Source organism: Giraffa tippelskirchi, chromosome 12 (assembly GCF_054371585.1).
Source record: "Giraffa tippelskirchi isolate mGirTip1 chromosome 12, T2T-mGirTip1v1.2.pri, whole genome shotgun sequence".
Classification (NCBI taxonomy): Eukaryota; Metazoa; Chordata; class Mammalia; order Artiodactyla; family Giraffidae; genus Giraffa; species Giraffa tippelskirchi.
This window is the reverse complement of record NC_137286.1, coordinates 66073100-66090584: the sequence shown is the minus strand read 5'-3', so window position 1 is coordinate 66090584 and position 17485 is coordinate 66073100. Positions and strand designations below refer to the sequence as shown.

The following is a 17485-nucleotide window of genomic DNA, read 5'->3' as shown; positions in this document are numbered from 1 at the left end:
AGAACAATGAGCAGAAACCGGACACGTGCTTTGAGTCTTCACACACAAAACAAAAAGGCAGCCCACAAAACAACCCAGAGAATACAGTGGACTTTGCAAAATCAAAGATATCTACTGTGGGAAAGACCTCATTACAAAAGCAAAAGACAGGTCATACATCGCGAGACGAATGAGTGGAAACACAAAGCTTCTCAAGGATGTGTCTCCAAACAGACAAAGAACACCAACACGACAAGCCTGTGAAAACTAGGGAAAGGTCTGAAGGGACAGCAGACTGAGGAAGACACACACAGAGTATCCCGGATGATGTCCAGCACTGAGGGCCTGAAGAAACAACAGTCTAGTTGCACTCCCTCAGGCCTGTGTGACCCTGGATGAGGCCTCTGTTTCCCGGTGGCTCTGAGAGATGGACAGGGAGGAAGGGGAAGAGAAATCACTTGCATTTCTAATACTCACAGCAAAGTCTTCCAATGAGAAGGGAATTATCACCCCCACTGACAATGCCATTCACTGAAGTGATACCCACGAGTCCATCTAACCCAGAAGGGAAGGAAGGACCTGTTCTCACAAAACGGCGAGAGATGGAAGAAGGAAGATCAAGCCCACACCAACCACTGGAAAGAGAAGCTGTGCTCAGGGCTTGAAAGAATTCCTATTGGGAAAATGATGTCACAGCCCCACAAGGCAATCCACAGCTTTGATGCTATTCCTCCCAAAATGCCAATGCATTTTCGCACCGAACAAAGAATTGCAAAAGGGGTACGGAAACAGAAAAGAGCCTAAATTGTCAATACAATCCGACGAAAAAGCCCCAATACGGACATCCAAGGTTGTGTGAAAGGAAATTAGACGACCAAACTAGGATCCTCAGGAGAGTATCGGAGAAGGCGATGGCGACCCACTCCAGTACTCTTGCCTGGAAAACGCCCTGGACGGAGGAGCCTGGTAGGCTGCAGGCCATGGGGTCGCGCAGAGTCAGACACGACTGAAGTGACTTAGGCGCAGCGGCAGCAGCAGGACAGTATGCTATTGGGAATACAACAACACACACAGATCCAGATCGATGGAATAAAGTTGAGGGTCCAGAAACAAACCCCGGCATCCATGGTCAACTCATCTCTGACACAAAAGGGGAGAATATCCAAATGGGAACAAGAAAGCCTCTTCAATAAATGTCCATGGGAAAACCAGACAGCTACATCTGAAGAACGCTATTGGTTTTGATCTCACACCACCTCAATATCGGGGGAAAACCTCACCCTAAAGACTGATGTCATGAGACAGCTAGAAAGAAGCGTAGGTCAAAGGCTCCTTAACATCAGAGTCTCCTTGCCATTTGCTGGGCGGAGGTAGAAATGGGTCTCTTCAAGTAAGGGAAAGAGGAAAACGAAGTATGCCAATGGGTTTCCATCCAATGGAACCTCTTCACAACAGAGAAGCTAAGCATTCAGAAATGCAAAAGATGGGAAACGGAACATGAGAGACTCCTTGCAAGTGGTGTATCTGAGAAGGGGTTCATATGGAAAGAGACGAAGAATGCACAGCACTCAGATTCCAAGAAACACCACCACCACCCTTGACCCTTCCCCCATGACCAACTCCGACCTAAAGCCTTTCTCTCCCTCTAACCTATCCCTAAAACATAACCCTCATCTAATCATATACATGTGCATTCCTAGCATCCATCCATCTACACACGAGAGAGAAAGAGGAAGACACAGACTGAATCGAGAAGGGAAAAGAGAGGGACACATACAGAGAGAGACACGGAACCAAAGAGAGGAAAGGAGTCGACGGTCCAGACTTTTCATCAATCTGTCTCGAAGGTAGAAGCAATGACAGCGCCCATCCACCCCAGAAGGGGGAAAAGGACGGAAGGTTTGGAGAGGAAAAGACAAGAACGCAGGGAGCCATTAGAAGCTCAGCCACCCGCAGAAGCCGAGCTGGGACACTTGAACAGAATCTCAATGGAAACAGAGGACCAGAAAGTTGGCTACTCTTTTCTATAAGAGAGGGAGACCTTCGAGTCTTCCTTTCGCGCCTCCAACTTTGATGCGGGGTCTCAAAACACTCAGGAGGGGGAGTGCCTTTTCCTGGGTACCACGGCGCATCCAGGCCTCGTTCTGCCCCATTCTGTGCTGTGTCAGCCCTGGATGGAGTCTTTCTTTCTGAAGTCTCAGCGCACAAGCTCCACGTGATATCGGCCCCAGGTGGAAAGGCATGGAGCTGCTCGTAGGCCGACAGACCTAGGAAGCAGATGGGAGAATGACCCCCACTCTGCAGATGGAGAGACTGGGGAAACCCTGAGGGGCATATGCTTGTCCAGGGCCACACCACTTATGAGAAGAAGGAGCCTGGTCTGAGAGCAGCGGGGTCCTCGGAGCTCAGGCCCTGGCTGCACCCAGGCCTCCCCAGGGCTGTGGGCTGGGCTGTGTGGCTGTCACTGTGCCTGCACATGGCCTAAGGGGGGTGGTCGAGCAGTCAGAAACCCAGAGATTCCCTTGGGAAGTTTTGGGGAAGGGACCTCAGCACGAACCCCAGGAAATGATGTCACCTGCCGGCAACAGAACCCAACAGAACCCGCAACCCGTGTATCCAGGCCTCCAGAGCGGAGAGGAGCCCCCAGCCAGATCACTTGCTGCCAGGATGTTCTGCTGTTTGCCCCTGCCCAGAGGCCGGGGCCTGAGGAGAGCTCACAGGCAGTGTGCGTGGGCACCCTGTCGACGTTGGCTCAGGGCACCCCCGAGAGGCCTCTGGCCCTTTGCCCGGAGAAACAGAAAGGTAACACGGGGAGCCCCAGGCCGGGCCAGCCCACCTCTCCCATGCCACCCGGAAACACCGGGTCCTTTGCCTGTGTGTGTGGATGCGGGTTTCTCGGGGTGTGTCTCCCTCAAGGAAGCCCAGGCGGATGTGGGGTCAGAAGCCTGCGGGCAAGTTGTGTCCACACCCCAGGGGAGAGCAGGCTGGCTGGGATGGGGAGAGTGCGGGCAGCGCCGGCCGCCCAGGCTGGCCTCACACCCTCAGGTGGGTCTCTTTCGTCCCGGGTGGGGATCTGAGCAGACACACATCTCTGACCCTTCTGGGAAGAGAAGTTCGAGCAGGCAGAAGCAGCGGCTCCACTGGCCAGGCCCAGCTCGGAAAAGTCCCAGCATGGCTGGCTGACGGTCACTGTCGTTGCAGAGCTTCCCACGTGATGAGGCCGAGGACGGGGACACCCCGTCCACCTCCCGGAGGGAGGGGTCGGAGCACCACCCCCCCGCCCCTGAGGCCCAGTGCAGGCTCCAGGTGAGCGTGCCCACGGAGGCATCAGCCCCACCGGGGGCGAAGCGGAGGCGGGGAAGGCCTGCTGCCGAGACACCACACAGGATACACCCGGCGGCCCAGTCTGAGGCTGCCACGGAGCTCAGCACACCCGGCTCCGACCCAGAGTCCCGAGAACCCCAGCCTCTGAGGCAGCAGGAGGACCTGGAGCCCAGCACGCCAGAGCACAGAGGTGAGGACGCTGGGGCTGGTGCACGGGAGTGTGTGGGGAGGGGGTGCTGAGCTACACAGGGACGAGTCCCCGAAAGATGCTGCTGGGCCTGCAGCAAGCGCTGGCCTCACACCCCCACCCCCATCTTGCACACTTCAGTCCCAAAAGACATCCGACCCTGGGTATTCTTTGGGAATCTCTTGGAAGCTTTCTGTCCCGGGATACGCACATGCCAAGGCTGGCCTGTGGGCAAACTTTGCTTCTCCCCCAGCTCTAGCACTGGCCTCCAACTGGAACCAGGCTCCACTTCCCAGACCTGTCCCTACAGAGGTGGTGGCTCCAGGTGCAGGACCCAGGGATCCACCGAGGGCAGATGGAGAACCGAGACTTGCCCTCGCAGAGACACCAGGCCAGCTGGGTTCTGGCCAGCACACCGGGCAGATCGGATCTCCGTGCCTGCAGGACCCCCAGCCCCAGGCACTGATGTCCCACCCCCTCAGCCAGAACCTCCACCTCCACGTGCACCTGTACCTGCTCGGGCTTTGGCAGGAGAACCCGAGGCAGAGGAGGAGTCACCGCCTCGGCAGGGAGAGCCTGCCCTGGCTCCCGCGCAACACCCAGACGCCGACGATGACTCACCCACCCCTGCAGGAAGAACGAGCCCCCGCTCTGGACAGAGACCCAGAGCCCTTGCCGGAAACACCACGTCCAGGGGAGCGGTCGGCTCTGCCGCCTCCATCCCTGTCGGCTCACCGTGGACGCTGTCAACTCGGTCTGCCCCCAGGGGACATGGAGTTCCTTTCCCCTGAACTGCTTTGCATTTGGTTTGTTTCCACCTTTCTGGTGATGTTTTATTTTTTGTATGGTTTCCTGTATTTTTGTTGGTTAAGTTGGGAACTTGTTGGTTAAGTTAGTAAACTTTTTCATCATTGTTGCAATTTGGGAACACTGTTGTGTAACTCTGGTGATACTGTGTTACCATCACCACTTTGTGGTTTCAGACCCGTTTGATCTTTATGCCCCACCCCCCAACAAAGCCTGGATTCAAGGCAAGCACGCCCTGTTCATCCCTCCCCCCGATCCTGAACACAATTTCATCTTTTCTTTCTGCATTCCTTCCTATATTCTTGGTGTCCCCAATCAATGACTCTCAGTGAAATGACTGAAGGAGTTTCTTTCGGACTCTCCACCTACTGTAAGACTCCATTGGAGAGTTCTCATTTTTATGTCATTTGAACTAGCCTTTGATAGCTGACAGGACGGTGTACGTCCTTTCAAGATATCATGTGCCAAACGAAGCCCTTTTGGCAAATGCCATCATTATCTCCAGGCAGGCATTGCTGTTTGAAGGGTGACATCTCAGCCAGAAGGCAGAGGCTGAGCTCCTCTTGTTGCACCAGCTCCCAAAAGAAGCCAAGAAAGGGAGCTGGAACAACAAACCACCCCAACGCCCAGGAAAGCGTTCTTCACGACAGAAGGCTAGAAAATGACCCAACAACCTTGTGGCCCAGAACCCCTCTAGAAAAATCACTGTTCCATAAAAAAGAGAAACACGTGGGAAGTTCCAAGGAGAGGCAATGCCCATGGCCAGTGTACTTTAGAGACGGCCTGACCGCTCCGGGGAAGACACGCACTGACGGAACCCCTTGGGAAACAGCAGTGAGAGTCCTCACCGTCGTAAGGGTTTCCTCTGGGGACAACCTGCCCTGGGCACCACATGAGGGAGCAGACCGGCTTCTCTTCCTCTGCCCCCACACCATTCACTCATGAAGGCAGCCCAGGAGTTCTCATGCCCTGCCTGCCTGCCTGCCTGCCTGCCTGGCTCATCCGTGAGCTGTGACCACCTCCAGGGCAGGACTCCACCTTCTCCTCTCTGTGTACCGTGAATCTGCACACAGTGGGCTTTCAGAACCTTAGGAGACTTGAGCCATTCCCACTCGAGCCAGAACCCTCCCCAGGAAGGAAAACGGCTGTGGAGTCATTTTGGCCCCAGCACTGGTTCCGAAAGCCTGGCGGCTCCTACAGCCTCTACGGTGTGAAGAGGGAGGTCCCTTTTGACAGAGCTTTCTGGCTGTCAGATCTAAGCTGTTGTTTCACTGTCAGCTGTGTCTCTTCCGTTGCAGCCAGGTGGGCCACGCTGCTCCAAAGGGGCTCACAAGCTGAGTGGCAAGGGAGGTATTGAGAGGACAGGGATGGCTACAACGTGCTGCAAACTGAGTGAGGGTCCCCACAATCCTCAGCAAAGGTCTGTGGTGTGCAAGTGGGGAGTAGAGGGCCCCCAAGTTCCAAAGGAAGGGAGGTACTCGGGAGCTGAAGCCCTTGGCTGCTGTGGTAGCAGCTGCAGATGGCAGCTCGTCCACAGTGCACTTCGAATGAGGTCATATGAGCGGGACTCTGGAAATGGCTCCGAAGTCAAGAGAAAGGGGTCAGGGTATGTGGGAATCCGGCGGGGGTGGGGGGTGGATGAAGGAAGGTGTCCTTCCTCTCTCCAGTGCAATTTGGTTTGGTGAGTCTCAAAGCTACCAGATGGCACTTCCCAAGTCAGGCCCCCGCAGGAATCAGGGTGGGCTGCGTGCCTCGGCGCCTGCTACAGGGACAAGCCACACCAGTGGCCTCCCTGAGCTCAAATGGCCGGATCTGGGGGTTCTGTCTGGGTGCACACCTCCTTGCTCTGGCCAGGTTCCCCCCTTCTCTGAGCACCAGCTTCATCCTCTCGAATGAGGACATCGATTGCTACCTTGGCACGTTACTCTCTTCATCCTGTGAAGACTCATTAGGCTTATCCTACAATTACTAGCTGGCCCGAAGAGATATCTCCTGAATCCAGATTAAGCTGGAGTCTCCCAGGTCATCTGGCATGTCTTCCCTGAAGTCTGCCAAAACCCACACCCTTGCATTTCCAGGGACTCCCCTTAGCCAGCTGGGCAGAAAACCCAGCATGGTTCAAACAAGCTGACAGACAAGCGGGAGAGGACTCACGGGCAGACGGCCTCCCTCAGGTCTCGGGTGGAGCTCTGGGACCACAGCAGCAGCGGGCCATCCCAGCCCCTGGGCTCAGCAGCGCCCTCATTCTCAGGCCGGCGGCTCTGCCCTGAGGGGAGCAGGAAGGTCACCAACTGCCGCAGGCGGACCTCAAGCCCCTCCCACTGCTGGAGCCTGACCTCCCCTGGCCCCACCCCTTCCCCTACCCCAGCAGGACGAGAGCTCGTCTTCCCCTGGCTTCCAACGTGAGGCCCGGCCCCGGGCCCCGATTGGGCACTGCCCCAGTCGGGAGCCAATCACAGTGGCCAGGGACGTGGAACACACCGATTGGCCAGGGCCAGGTCATGTGACCATACTCCCCAGGAAACTCAAATATTACCAAGATTCCCTAACAAACCAAATGAACAAAATTATCCAGTAAATGCAAACCGTACTTTTTAATGAGGCCAATGTCACAGAAAAAAAAAAAAATCCTTCACAATGAACTGCTCAAGGAAGCTACTAAATAAGCTTTCAGAAAAGTTAAGACTTTTTTTTTTTTTTTAATAGGGTGACGGAGAGCTATACCTTTCCCATCTATGTGAATTTAGGTTTAAACTAGATTTCCCTCGGCTATTACATAAGACAAAAAACCCCACATCACCCCCTTTCACTCCCCCCACCCCCAAAAAGTGTTTTAGTCTATTGAATTTTTGTGTCCTCAGTTGTGTCTGATTCACGGCAACTCACGAACTCTACACAGCCAGGCTCTTCCGTCCATGGAATTCAGGGCAATTTTTTTCTGTCACAGCAAATGCCCACCCTGGGTGATCCAAAGGCAAGGGCTCAGAGGCTCCTGAGAGACTAACTCCTTTCAGCTGAGCACAGAGCTGGCTCCTCACTGGGATGCCTGTGGCCTGGGGCTCCCAGAGGGGAGAGCAGCACTCGCCCCACCGTGTGGTCACTGCTGGAAGTGCAGGCTGCTCCTCACTCCCCCTTGACAGTGTCCCTGAGGGCAGAACAGTGTGAATCTACTCAAGGTGGAAACGCAAACTCCGATGCAACCAAACTTCCCACAAGGTCTCCAAAACCACTCAGGAACAGGGAATTGGAAACTGCAGGGCATGACATGAATGGAGATGGAGACTTGACACCTTACACCGAGTTCACTTCCAGTTATCCCTAGACAAAGTTTCCATGAAAACTTGTCACAAATCTAGAAGAACAATGAGCAGAAACCGGACACGTGCTTTGAGTCTTCACACACAAAACAAAAAGGCAGCCCACAAAACAACCCAGAGAATACAGTGGACTTTGCAAAATCAAAGATATCTACTGTGGGAAAGACCTCATTACAAAAGCAAAAGACAGGTCATACATCGCGAGACGAATGAGTGGAAACACAAAGCTTCTCAAGGATGTGTCTCCAAACAGACAAAGAACACCAACACGACAAGCCTGTGAAAACTAGGGAAAGGTCTGAAGGGACAGCAGACTGAGGAAGACACACACAGAGTATCCCGGATGATGTCCAGCACTGAGGGCCTGAAGAAACAACAGTCTAGTTGCACTCCCTCAGGCCTGTGTGACCCTGGATGAGGCCTCTGTTTCCCGGTGGCTCTGAGAGATGGACAGGGAGGAAGGGGAAGAGAAATCACTTGCATTTCTAATACTCACAGCAAAGTCTTCCAATGAGAAGGGAATTATCACCCCCACTGACAATGCCATTCACTGAAGTGATACCCACGAGTCCATCTAACCCAGAAGGGAAGGAAGGACCTGTTCTCACAAAACGGCGAGAGATGGAAGAAGGAAGATCAAGCCCACACCAACCACTGGAAAGAGAAGCTGTGCTCAGGGCTTGAAAGAATTCCTATTGGGAAAATGATGTCACAGCCCCACAAGGCAATCCACAGCTTCGATGCTATTCCTCCCAAAATGCCAATGCATTTTCGCACCGAACAAAGAATTGCAAAAGGGGTACGGAAACAGAAAAGAGCCTAAATTGTCAATACAATCCGACGAAAAAGCCCCGATACGGACATCCAAGGTTGTGTGAAAGGAAATTAGACGACCAAACTAGGATCCTCAGGAGAGTATCGGAGAAGGCGATGGCGACCCACTCCAGTACTCTTGCCTGGAAAACGCCCTGGACGGAGGAGCCTGGTAGGCTGCAGGCCATGGGGTCGCGCAGAGTCAGACACGACTGAAGTGACTTAGGCGCAGCGGCAGCAGCAGGACAGTATGCTATTGGGAATACAACAACACACACAGATCCAGATCGATGGAATAAAGTTGAGGGTCCAGAAACAAACCCCGGCATCCATGGTCAACTCATCTCTGACACAAAAGGGGAGAATATCCAAATGGGAACAAGAAAGCCTCTTCAATAAATGTCCATGGGAAAACCAGACAGCTACATCTGAAGAACGCTATTGGTTTTGATCTCACACCACCTCAATATCGGGGGAAAACCTCACCCTAAAGACTGATGTCATGAGACAGCTAGAAAGAAGCGTAGGTCAAAGGCTCCTTAACATCAGAGTCTCCTTGCCATTTGCTGGGCGGAGGTAGAAATGGGTCTCTTCAAGTAAGGGAAAGAGGAAAACGAAGTACGCCAATGGGTTTCCATCCAATGGAACCTCTTCACAACAGAGAAGCTAAGCATTCAGAAATGCAAAAGATGGGAAACGGAACATGAGAGACTCCTTGCAAGTGGTGTATCTGAGAAGGGGTTCATATGGAAAGAGACGAAGAATGCACAGCACTCAGATTCCAAGAAACACCACCACCACCCTTGACCCTTCCCCCATGACCAACTCCGACCTAAAGCCTTTCTCTCCCTCTAACCTATCCCTAAAACATAACCCTCATCTAATCATATACATGTGCATTCCTAGCATCCATCCATCTACACACGAGAGAGAAAGAGGAAGACACAGACTGAATCGAGAAGGGAAAAGAGAGGGACACATACAGAGAGAGACACGGAACCAAAGAGAGGAAAGGAGTCGACGGTCCAGACTTTTCATCAATCTGTCTCGAAGGTAGAAGCAATGACAGCGCCCATCCACCCCAGAAGGGGGAAAAGGACGGAAGGTTTGGAGAGGAAAAGACAAGAACGCAGGGAGCCATTAGAAGCTCAGCCACCCGCAGAAGCCGAGCTGGGACACTTGAACAGAATCTCAATGGAAACAGAGGACCAGAAAGTTGGCTACTCTTTTCTATAAGAGAGGGAGACCTTCGAGTCTTCCTTTCGCGCCTCCAACTTTGATGCGGGGTCTCAAAACACTCAGGAGGGGGAGTGCCTTTTCCTGGGTACCACGGCGCATCCAGGCCTCGTTCTGCCCCATTCTGTGCTGTGTCAGCCCTGGATGGAGTCTTTCTTTCTGAAGTCTCAGCGCACAAGCTCCACGTGATATCGGCCCCAGGTGGAAAGGCATGGAGCTGCTCGTAGGCCGACAGACCTAGGAAGCAGATGGGAGAATGACCCCCACTCTGCAGATGGAGAGACTGGGGAAACCCTGAGGGGCATACGCTTGTCCAGGGCCACACCACTTATGAGAAGAAGGAGCCTGGTCTGAGAGCAGCGGGGTCCTCGGAGCTCAGGCCCTGGCTGCACCCAGGCCTCCCCAGGGCTGTGGGCTGGGCTGTGTGGCTGTCACTGTGCCTGCACATGGCCTAAGGGGGGTGGTCGAGCAGTCAGAAACCCAGAGATTCCCTTGGGAAGTTTTGGGGAAGGGACCTCAGCACGAACCCCAGGAAATGATGTCACCTGCCGGCAACAGAACCCAACAGAACCCGCAACCCGTGTATCCAGGCCTCCAGAGCTGAGAGGAGCCCCCAGCCAGATCACTTGCTGCCAGGATGTTCTGCTGTTTGCCCCTGCCCAGAGGCCGGGGCCTGAGGAGAGCTCACAGGCAGTGTGCGTGGGCACCCTGTCGACGTTGGCTCAGGGCACCCCCGAGAGGCCTCTGGCCCTTTGCCCGGAGAAACAGAAAGGTAACACGGGGAGCCCCAGGCCGGGCCAGCCCACCTCTCCCATGCCACCCGGAAACACCGGGTCCTTTGCCTGTGTGTGTGGATGCGGGTTTCTCGGGGTGTGTCTCCCTCAAGGAAGCCCAGGCGGATGTGGGGTCAGAAGCCTGCGGGCAAGTTGTGTCCACACCCCAGGGGAGAGCAGGCTGGCTGGGATGGGGAGAGTGCGGGCAGCGCCGGCCGCCCAGGCTGGCCTCACACCCTCAGGTGGGTCTCTTTCGTCCCGGGTGGGGATCTGAGCAGACACACATCTCTGACCCTTCTGGGAAGAGAAGTTCGAGCAGGCAGAAGCAGCGGCTCCACTGGCCAGGCCCAGCTCGGAAAAGTCCCAGCATGGCTGGCTGACGGTCACTGTCGTTGCAGAGCTTCCCACGTGATGAGGCCGAGGACGGGGACACCCCGTCCACCTCCCGGAGGGAGGGGTCGGAGCACCACCCCCCCGCCCCTGAGGCCCAGTGCAGGCTCCAGGTGAGCGTGCCCACGGAGGCATCAGCCCCACCGGGGGCGAAGCGGAGGCGGGGAAGGCCTGCTGCCGAGACACCACACAGGATACACCCGGCGGCCCAGTCTGAGGCTGCCACGGAGCTCAGCACACCCGGCTCCGACCCAGAGTCCCGAGAACCCCAGCCTCTGAGGCAGCAGGAGGACCTGGAGCCCAGCACGCCAGAGCACAGAGGTGAGGACGCTGGGGCTGGTGCACGGGAGTGTGTGGGGAGGGGGTGCTGAGCTACACAGGGACGAGTCCCCGAAAGATGCTGCTGGGCCTGCAGCAAGCGCTGGCCTCACACCCCCACCCCCATCTTGCACACTTCAGTCCCAAAAGACATCCGACCCTGGGTATTCTTTGGGAATCTCTTGGAAGCTTTCTGTCCCGGGATACGCACATGCCAAGGCTGGCCTGTGGGCAAACTTTGCTTCTCCCCCAGCTCTAGCACTGGCCTCCAACTGGAACCAGGCTCCACTTCCCAGACCTGTCCCTACAGAGGTGGTGGCTCCAGGTGCAGGACCCAGGGATCCACCGAGGGCAGATGGAGAACCGAGACTTGCCCTCGCAGAGACACCAGGCCAGCTGGGTTCTGGCCAGCACACCGGGCAGATCGGATCTCCGTGCCTGCAGGACCCCCAGCCCCAGGCACTGATGTCCCACCCCCTCAGCCAGAACCTCCACCTCCACGTGCACCTGTACCTGCTCGGGCTTTGGCAGGAGAACCCGAGGCAGAGGAGGAGTCACCGCCTCGGCAGGGAGAGCCTGCCCTGGCTCCCGCGCAACACCCAGACGCCGACGATGACTCACCCACCCCTGCAGGAAGAACGAGCCCCCGCTCTGGACAGAGACCCAGAGCCCTTGCCGGAAACACCACGTCCAGGGGAGCGGTCGGCTCTGCCGCCTCCATCCCTGTCGGCTCACCGTGGACGCTGTCAACTCGGTCTGCCCCCAGGGGACATGGAGTTCCTTTCCCCTGAACTGCTTTGCATTTGGTTTGTTTCCACCTTTCTGGTGATGTTTTATTTTTTGTATGGTTTCCTGTATTTTTGTTGGTTAAGTTGGGAACTTGTTGGTTAAGTTAGTAAACTTTTTCATCATTGTTGCAATTTGGGAACACTGTTGTGTAACTCTGGTGATACTGTGTTACCATCACCACTTTGTGGTTTCAGACCCGTTTGATCTTTATGCCCCACCCCCCAACAAAGCCTGGATTCAAGGCAAGCACGCCCTGTTCATCCCTCCCCCCGATCCTGAACACAATTTCATCTTTTCTTTCTGCATTCCTTCCTATATTCTTGGTGTCCCCAATCAATGACTCTCAGTGAAATGACTGAAGGAGTTTCTTTCGGACTCTCCACCTACTGTAAGACTCCATTGGAGAGTTCTCATTTTTATGTCATTTGAACTAGCCTTTGATAGCTGACAGGACGGTGTACGTCCTTTCAAGATATCATGTGCCAAACGAAGCCCTTTTGGCAAATGCCATCATTATCTCCAGGCAGGCATTGCTGTTTGAAGGGTGACATCTCAGCCAGAAGGCAGAGGCTGAGCTCCTCTTGTTGCACCAGCTCCCAAAAGAAGCCAAGAAAGGGAGCTGGAACAACAAACCACCCCAACGCCCAGGAAAGCGTTCTTCACGACAGAAGGCTAGAAAATGACCCAACAACCTTGTGGCCCAGAACCCCTCTAGAAAAATCACTGTTCCATAAAAAAGAGAAACACGTGGGAAGTTCCAAGGAGAGGCAATGCCCATGGCCAGTGTACTTTAGAGACGGCCTGACCGCTCCGGGGAAGACACGCACTGACGGAACCCCTTGGGAAACAGCAGTGAGAGTCCTCACCGTCGTAAGGGTTTCCTCTGGGGACAACCTGCCCTGGGCACCACATGAGGGAGCAGACCGGCTTCTCTTCCTCTGCCCCCACACCATTCACTCATGAAGGCAGCCCAGGAGTTCTCATGCCCTGCCTGCCTGCCTGCCTGCCTGCCTGGCTCATCCGTGAGCTGTGACCACCTCCAGGGCAGGACTCCACCTTCTCCTCTCTGTGTACCGTGAATCTGCACACAGTGGGCTTTCAGAACCTTAGGAGACTTGAGCCATTCCCACTCGAGCCAGAACCCTCCCCAGGAAGGAAAACGGCTGTGGAGTCATTTTGGCCCCAGCACTGGTTCCGAAAGCCTGGCGGCTCCTACAGCCTCTACGGTGTGAAGAGGGAGGTCCCTTTTGACAGAGCTTTCTGGCTGTCAGATCTAAGCTGTTGTTTCACTGTCAGCTGTGTCTCTTCCGTTGCAGCCAGGTGGGCCACGCTGCTCCAAAGGGGCTCACAAGCTGAGTGGCAAGGGAGGTATTGAGAGGACAGGGATGGCTACAAAGTGCTGCAAACTGAGTGAGGGTCCCCACAATCCTCAGCAAAGGTCTGTGGTGTGCAAGTGGGGAGTAGAGGGCCCCCAAGTTCCAAAGGAAGGGAGGTACTCGGGAGCTGAAGCCCTTGGCTGCTGTGGTAGCAGCTGCAGATGGCAGCTCGTCCACAGTGCACTTCGAATGAGGTCATATGAGCGGGACTCTGGAAATGGCTCCGAAGTCAAGAGAAAGGGGTCAGGGTATGTGGGAATCCGGCGGGGGTGGGGGGTGGATGAAGGAAGGTGTCCTTCCTCTCTCCAGTGCAATTTGGTTTGGTGAGTCTCAAAGCTACCAGATGGCACTTCCCAAGTCAGGCCCCCGCAGGAATCAGGGTGGGCTGCGTGCCTCGGCGCCTGCTACAGGGACAAGCCACACCAGTGGCCTCCCTGAGCTCAAATGGCCGGATCTGGGGGTTCTGTCTGGGTGCACACCTCCTTGCTCTGGCCAGGTTCCCCCCTTCTCTGAGCACCAGCTTCATCCTCTCGAATGAGGACATCGATTGCTACCTTGGCACGTTACTCTCTTCATCCTGTGAAGACTCATTAGGCTTATCCTACAATTACTAGCTGGCCCGAAGAGATATCTCCTGAATCCAGATTAAGCTGGAGTCTCCCAGGTCATCTGGCATGTCTTCCCTGAAGTCTGCCAAAACCCACACCCTTGCATTTCCAGGGACTCCCCTTAGCCAGCTGGGCAGAAAACCCAGCATGGTTCAAACAAGCTGACAGACAAGCGGGAGAGGACTCACGGGCAGACGGCCTCCCTCAGGTCTCGGGTGGAGCTCTGGGACCACAGCAGCAGCGGGCCATCCCAGCCCCTGGGCTCAGCAGCGCCCTCATTCTCAGGCCGGCGGCTCTGCCCTGAGGGGAGCAGGAAGGTCACCAACTGCCGCAGGCGGACCTCAAGCCCCTCCCACTGCTGGAGCCTGACCTCCCCTGGCCCCACCCCTTCCCCTACCCCAGCAGGACGAGAGCTCGTCTTCCCCTGGCTTCCAACGTGAGGCCCGGCCCCGGGCCCCGATTGGGCACTGCCCCAGTCGGGAGCCAATCACAGTGGCCAGGGACGTGGAACACACCGATTGGCCAGGGCCAGGTCATGTGACCATACTCCCCAGGAAACTCAAATATTACCAAGATTCCCTAACAAACCAAATGAACAAAATTATCCAGTAAATGCAAACCGTACTTTTTAATGAGGCCAATGTCACAGAAAAAAAAAAAAATCCTTCACAATGAACTGCTCAAGGAAGCTACTAAATAAGCTTTCAGAAAAGTTAAGACTTTTTTTTTTTTTTAATAGGGTGACGGAGAGCTATACCTTTCCCATCTATGTGAATTTAGGTTTAAAGTAGATTTCCCTCGGCTATTACATAAGACAAAAAACCCCACATCACCCCCTTTCACTCCCCCCACCCCCAAAAAGTGTTTTAGTCTATTGAATTTTTGTGTCCTCAGTTGTGTCTGATTCACGGCAACTCACGAACTCTACACAGCCAGGCTCTTCCGTCCATGGAATTCAGGGCAATTTTTTTCTGTCACAGCAAATGCCCACCCTGGGTGATCCAAAGGCAAGGGCTCAGAGGCTCCTGAGAGACTAACTCCTTTCAGCTGAGCACAGAGCTGGCTCCTCACTGGGATGCCTGTGGCCTGGGGCTCCCAGAGGGGAGAGCAGCACTCGCCCCACCGTGTGGTCACTGCTGGAAGTGCAGGCTGCTCCTCACTCCCCCTTGACAGTGTCCCTGAGGGCAGAACAGTGTGAATCTACTCAAGGTGGAAACGCAAACTCCGATGCAACCAAACTTCCCACAAGGTCTCCAAAACCACTCAGGAACAGGGAATTGGAAACTGCAGGGCATGACATGAATGGAGATGGAGACTTGACACCTTACACCGAGTTCACTTCCAGTTATCCCTAGACAAAGTTTCCATGAAAACTTGTCACAAATCTAGAAGAACAATGAGCAGAAACCGGACACGTGCTTTGAGTCTTCACACACAAAACAAAAAGGCAGCCCACAAAACAACCCAGAGAATACAGTGGACTTTGCAAAATCAAAGATATCTACTGTGGGAAAGACCTCATTACAAAAGCAAAAGACAGGTCATACATCGCGAGACGAATGAGTGGAAACACAAAGCTTCTCAAGGATGTGTCTCCAAACAGACAAAGAACACCAACACGACAAGCCTGTGAAAACTAGGGAAAGGTCTGAAGGGACAGCAGACTGAGGAAGACACACACAGAGTATCCCGGATGATGTCCAGCACTGAGGGCCTGAAGAAACAACAGTCTAGTTGCACTCCCTCAGGCCTGTGTGACCCTGGATGAGGCCTCTGTTTCCCGGTGGCTCTGAGAGATGGACAGGGAGGAAGGGGAAGAGAAATCACTTGCATTTCTAATACTCACAGCAAAGTCTTCCAATGAGAAGGGAATTATCACCCCCACTGACAATGCCATTCACTGAAGTGATACCCACGAGTCCATCTAACCCAGAAGGGAAGGAAGGACCTGTTCTCACAAAACGGCGAGAGATGGAAGAAGGAAGATCAAGCCCACACCAACCACTGGAAAGAGAAGCTGTGCTCAGGGCTTGAAAGAATTCCTATTGGGAAAATGATGTCACAGCCCCACAAGGCAATCCACAGCTTCGATGCTATTCCTCCCAAAATGCCAATGCATTTTCGCACCGAACAAAGAATTGCAAAAGGGGTACGGAAACAGAAAAGAGCCTAAATTGTCAATACAATCCGACGAAAAAGCCCCGATACGGACATCCAAGGTTGTGTGAAAGGAAATTAGACGACCAAACTAGGATCCTCAGGAGAGTATCGGAGAAGGCGATGGCGACCCACTCCAGTACTCTTGCCTGGAAAACGCCCTGGACGGAGGAGCCTGGTAGGCTGCAGGCCATGGGGTCGCGCAGAGTCAGACACGACTGAAGTGACTTAGGCGCAGCGGCAGCAGCAGGACAGTATGCTATTGGGAATACAACAACACACACAGATCCAGATCGATGGAATAAAGTTGAGGGTCCAGAAACAAACCCCGGCATCCATGGTCAACTCATCTCTGACACAAAAGGGGAGAATATCCAAATGGGAACAAGAAAGCCTCTTCAATAAATGTCCATGGGAAAACCAGACAGCTACATCTGAAGAACGCTATTGGTTTTGATCTCACACCACCTCAATATCGGGGGAAAACCTCACCCTAAAGACTGATGTCATGAGACAGCTAGAAAGAAGCGTAGGTCAAAGGCTCCTTAACATCAGAGTCTCCTTGCCATTTGCTGGGCGGAGGTAGAAATGGGTCTCTTCAAGTAAGGGAAAGAGGAAAACGAAGTACGCCAATGGGTTTCCATCCAATGGAACCTCTTCACAACAGAGAAGCTAAGCATTCAGAAATGCAAAAGATGGGAAACGGAACATGAGAGACTCCTTGCAAGTGGTGTATCTGAGAAGGGGTTCATATGGAAAGAGACGAAGAATGCACAGCACTCAGATTCCAAGAAACACCACCACCACCCTTGACCCTTCCCCCATGACCAACTCCGACCTAAAGCCTTTCTCTCCCTCTAACCTATCCCTAAAACATAACCCTCATCTAATCATATACATGTGCATTCCTAGCATCCATCCATCTACACACGAGAGAGAAAGAGGAAGACACAGACTGAATCGAGAAGGGAAAAGAGAGGGACACATACAGAGAGAGACACGGAACCAAAGAGAGGAAAGGAGTCGACGGTCCAGACTTTTCATCAATCTGTCTCGAAGGTAGAAGCAATGACAGCGCCCATCCACCCCAGAAGGGGGAAAAGGACGGAAGGTTTGGAGAGGAAAAGACAAGAACACAGGGAGCCATTAGAAGCTCAGCCACCCGCAGAAGCCGAGCTGGGACACTTGAACAGAATCTCAATGGAAACAGAGGACCAGAAAGTTGGCTACTCTTTTCTATAAGAGAGGGAGACCTTCGAGTCTTCCTTTCGCGCCTCCAACTTTGATGCGGGGTCTCAAAACACTCAGGAGGGGGAGTGCCTTTTCCTGGGTACCACGGCGCATCCAGGCCTCGTTCTGCCCCATTCTGTGCTGTGTCAGCCCTGGATGGAGTCTTTCTTTCTGAAGTCTC

General features: G+C 54.1%; 2 protein-coding genes and 1 long non-coding RNA gene across 3 annotated transcripts in view; 2 read left to right on the top strand and 1 right to left on the bottom strand.

Annotated features, from left to right (window-relative positions):
- LOC145530002 (uncharacterized) overlaps positions 1 to 17485 on the bottom strand; it is a 1493464-nt gene that overhangs the window by 500568 nt on the left and 975411 nt on the right. Inside the window, exons 116-117 of the long non-coding RNA XR_014071397.1 lie at positions 14106 to 14217; positions 6452 to 6563 (exon numbers count right to left, since the gene is read on the bottom strand). This is a non-coding gene — a long non-coding RNA (uncharacterized LOC145530002). The remainder of the gene's footprint in view (positions 1 to 6451; positions 6564 to 14105; positions 14218 to 17485) is intronic.
- On the top strand, positions 2612 to 6563 carry LOC145529918 (uncharacterized). The gene is made up of 4 exons (XM_081550685.1): positions 2612 to 2781; positions 3181 to 3493; positions 3744 to 6331; positions 6401 to 6563. The coding sequence occupies exons 1-3, from the start codon at positions 2647 to 2649 to the stop codon at positions 4379 to 4381; spliced, it is 1086 nt and encodes a 361-aa protein (XP_081406811.1). The 5' UTR covers positions 2612 to 2646; the 3' UTR covers positions 4382 to 6331; positions 6401 to 6563.
- On the top strand, positions 10294 to 14218 carry LOC145529931 (uncharacterized). The gene is made up of 3 exons (XM_081550701.1): positions 10294 to 10435; positions 10835 to 11147; positions 11398 to 14218. Exons 1-3 carry the CDS (start codon positions 10301 to 10303, stop codon positions 12033 to 12035), a joined length of 1086 nt encoding a protein of 361 aa, XP_081406827.1. The 5' UTR covers positions 10294 to 10300; the 3' UTR covers positions 12036 to 14218.

Bases quoted from the DNA above. Each gene is read 5' to 3' on its own strand.
- LOC145529918 (XM_081550685.1), top strand. From the start codon at position 2,647: ATGTTCTGCTGTTTGCCCCTGCCCAGAGGCCGGGGCCTGAGGAGAGCT. The intron at 2,782-3,180 runs GTAACACGGGGA...CTGTCGTTGCAG, and splicing joins TTGCCCGGAGAAACAGAAAG to AGCTTCCCACGTGATGAGGC. The intron at 3,494-3,743 runs GTGAGGACGCTG...CTTCTCCCCCAG, and splicing joins CAGCACGCCAGAGCACAGAG to CTCTAGCACTGGCCTCCAAC.
- LOC145529931 (XM_081550701.1), top strand. From the start codon at position 10,301: ATGTTCTGCTGTTTGCCCCTGCCCAGAGGCCGGGGCCTGAGGAGAGCT. The intron at 10,436-10,834 runs GTAACACGGGGA...CTGTCGTTGCAG, and splicing joins TTGCCCGGAGAAACAGAAAG to AGCTTCCCACGTGATGAGGC. The intron at 11,148-11,397 runs GTGAGGACGCTG...CTTCTCCCCCAG, and splicing joins CAGCACGCCAGAGCACAGAG to CTCTAGCACTGGCCTCCAAC.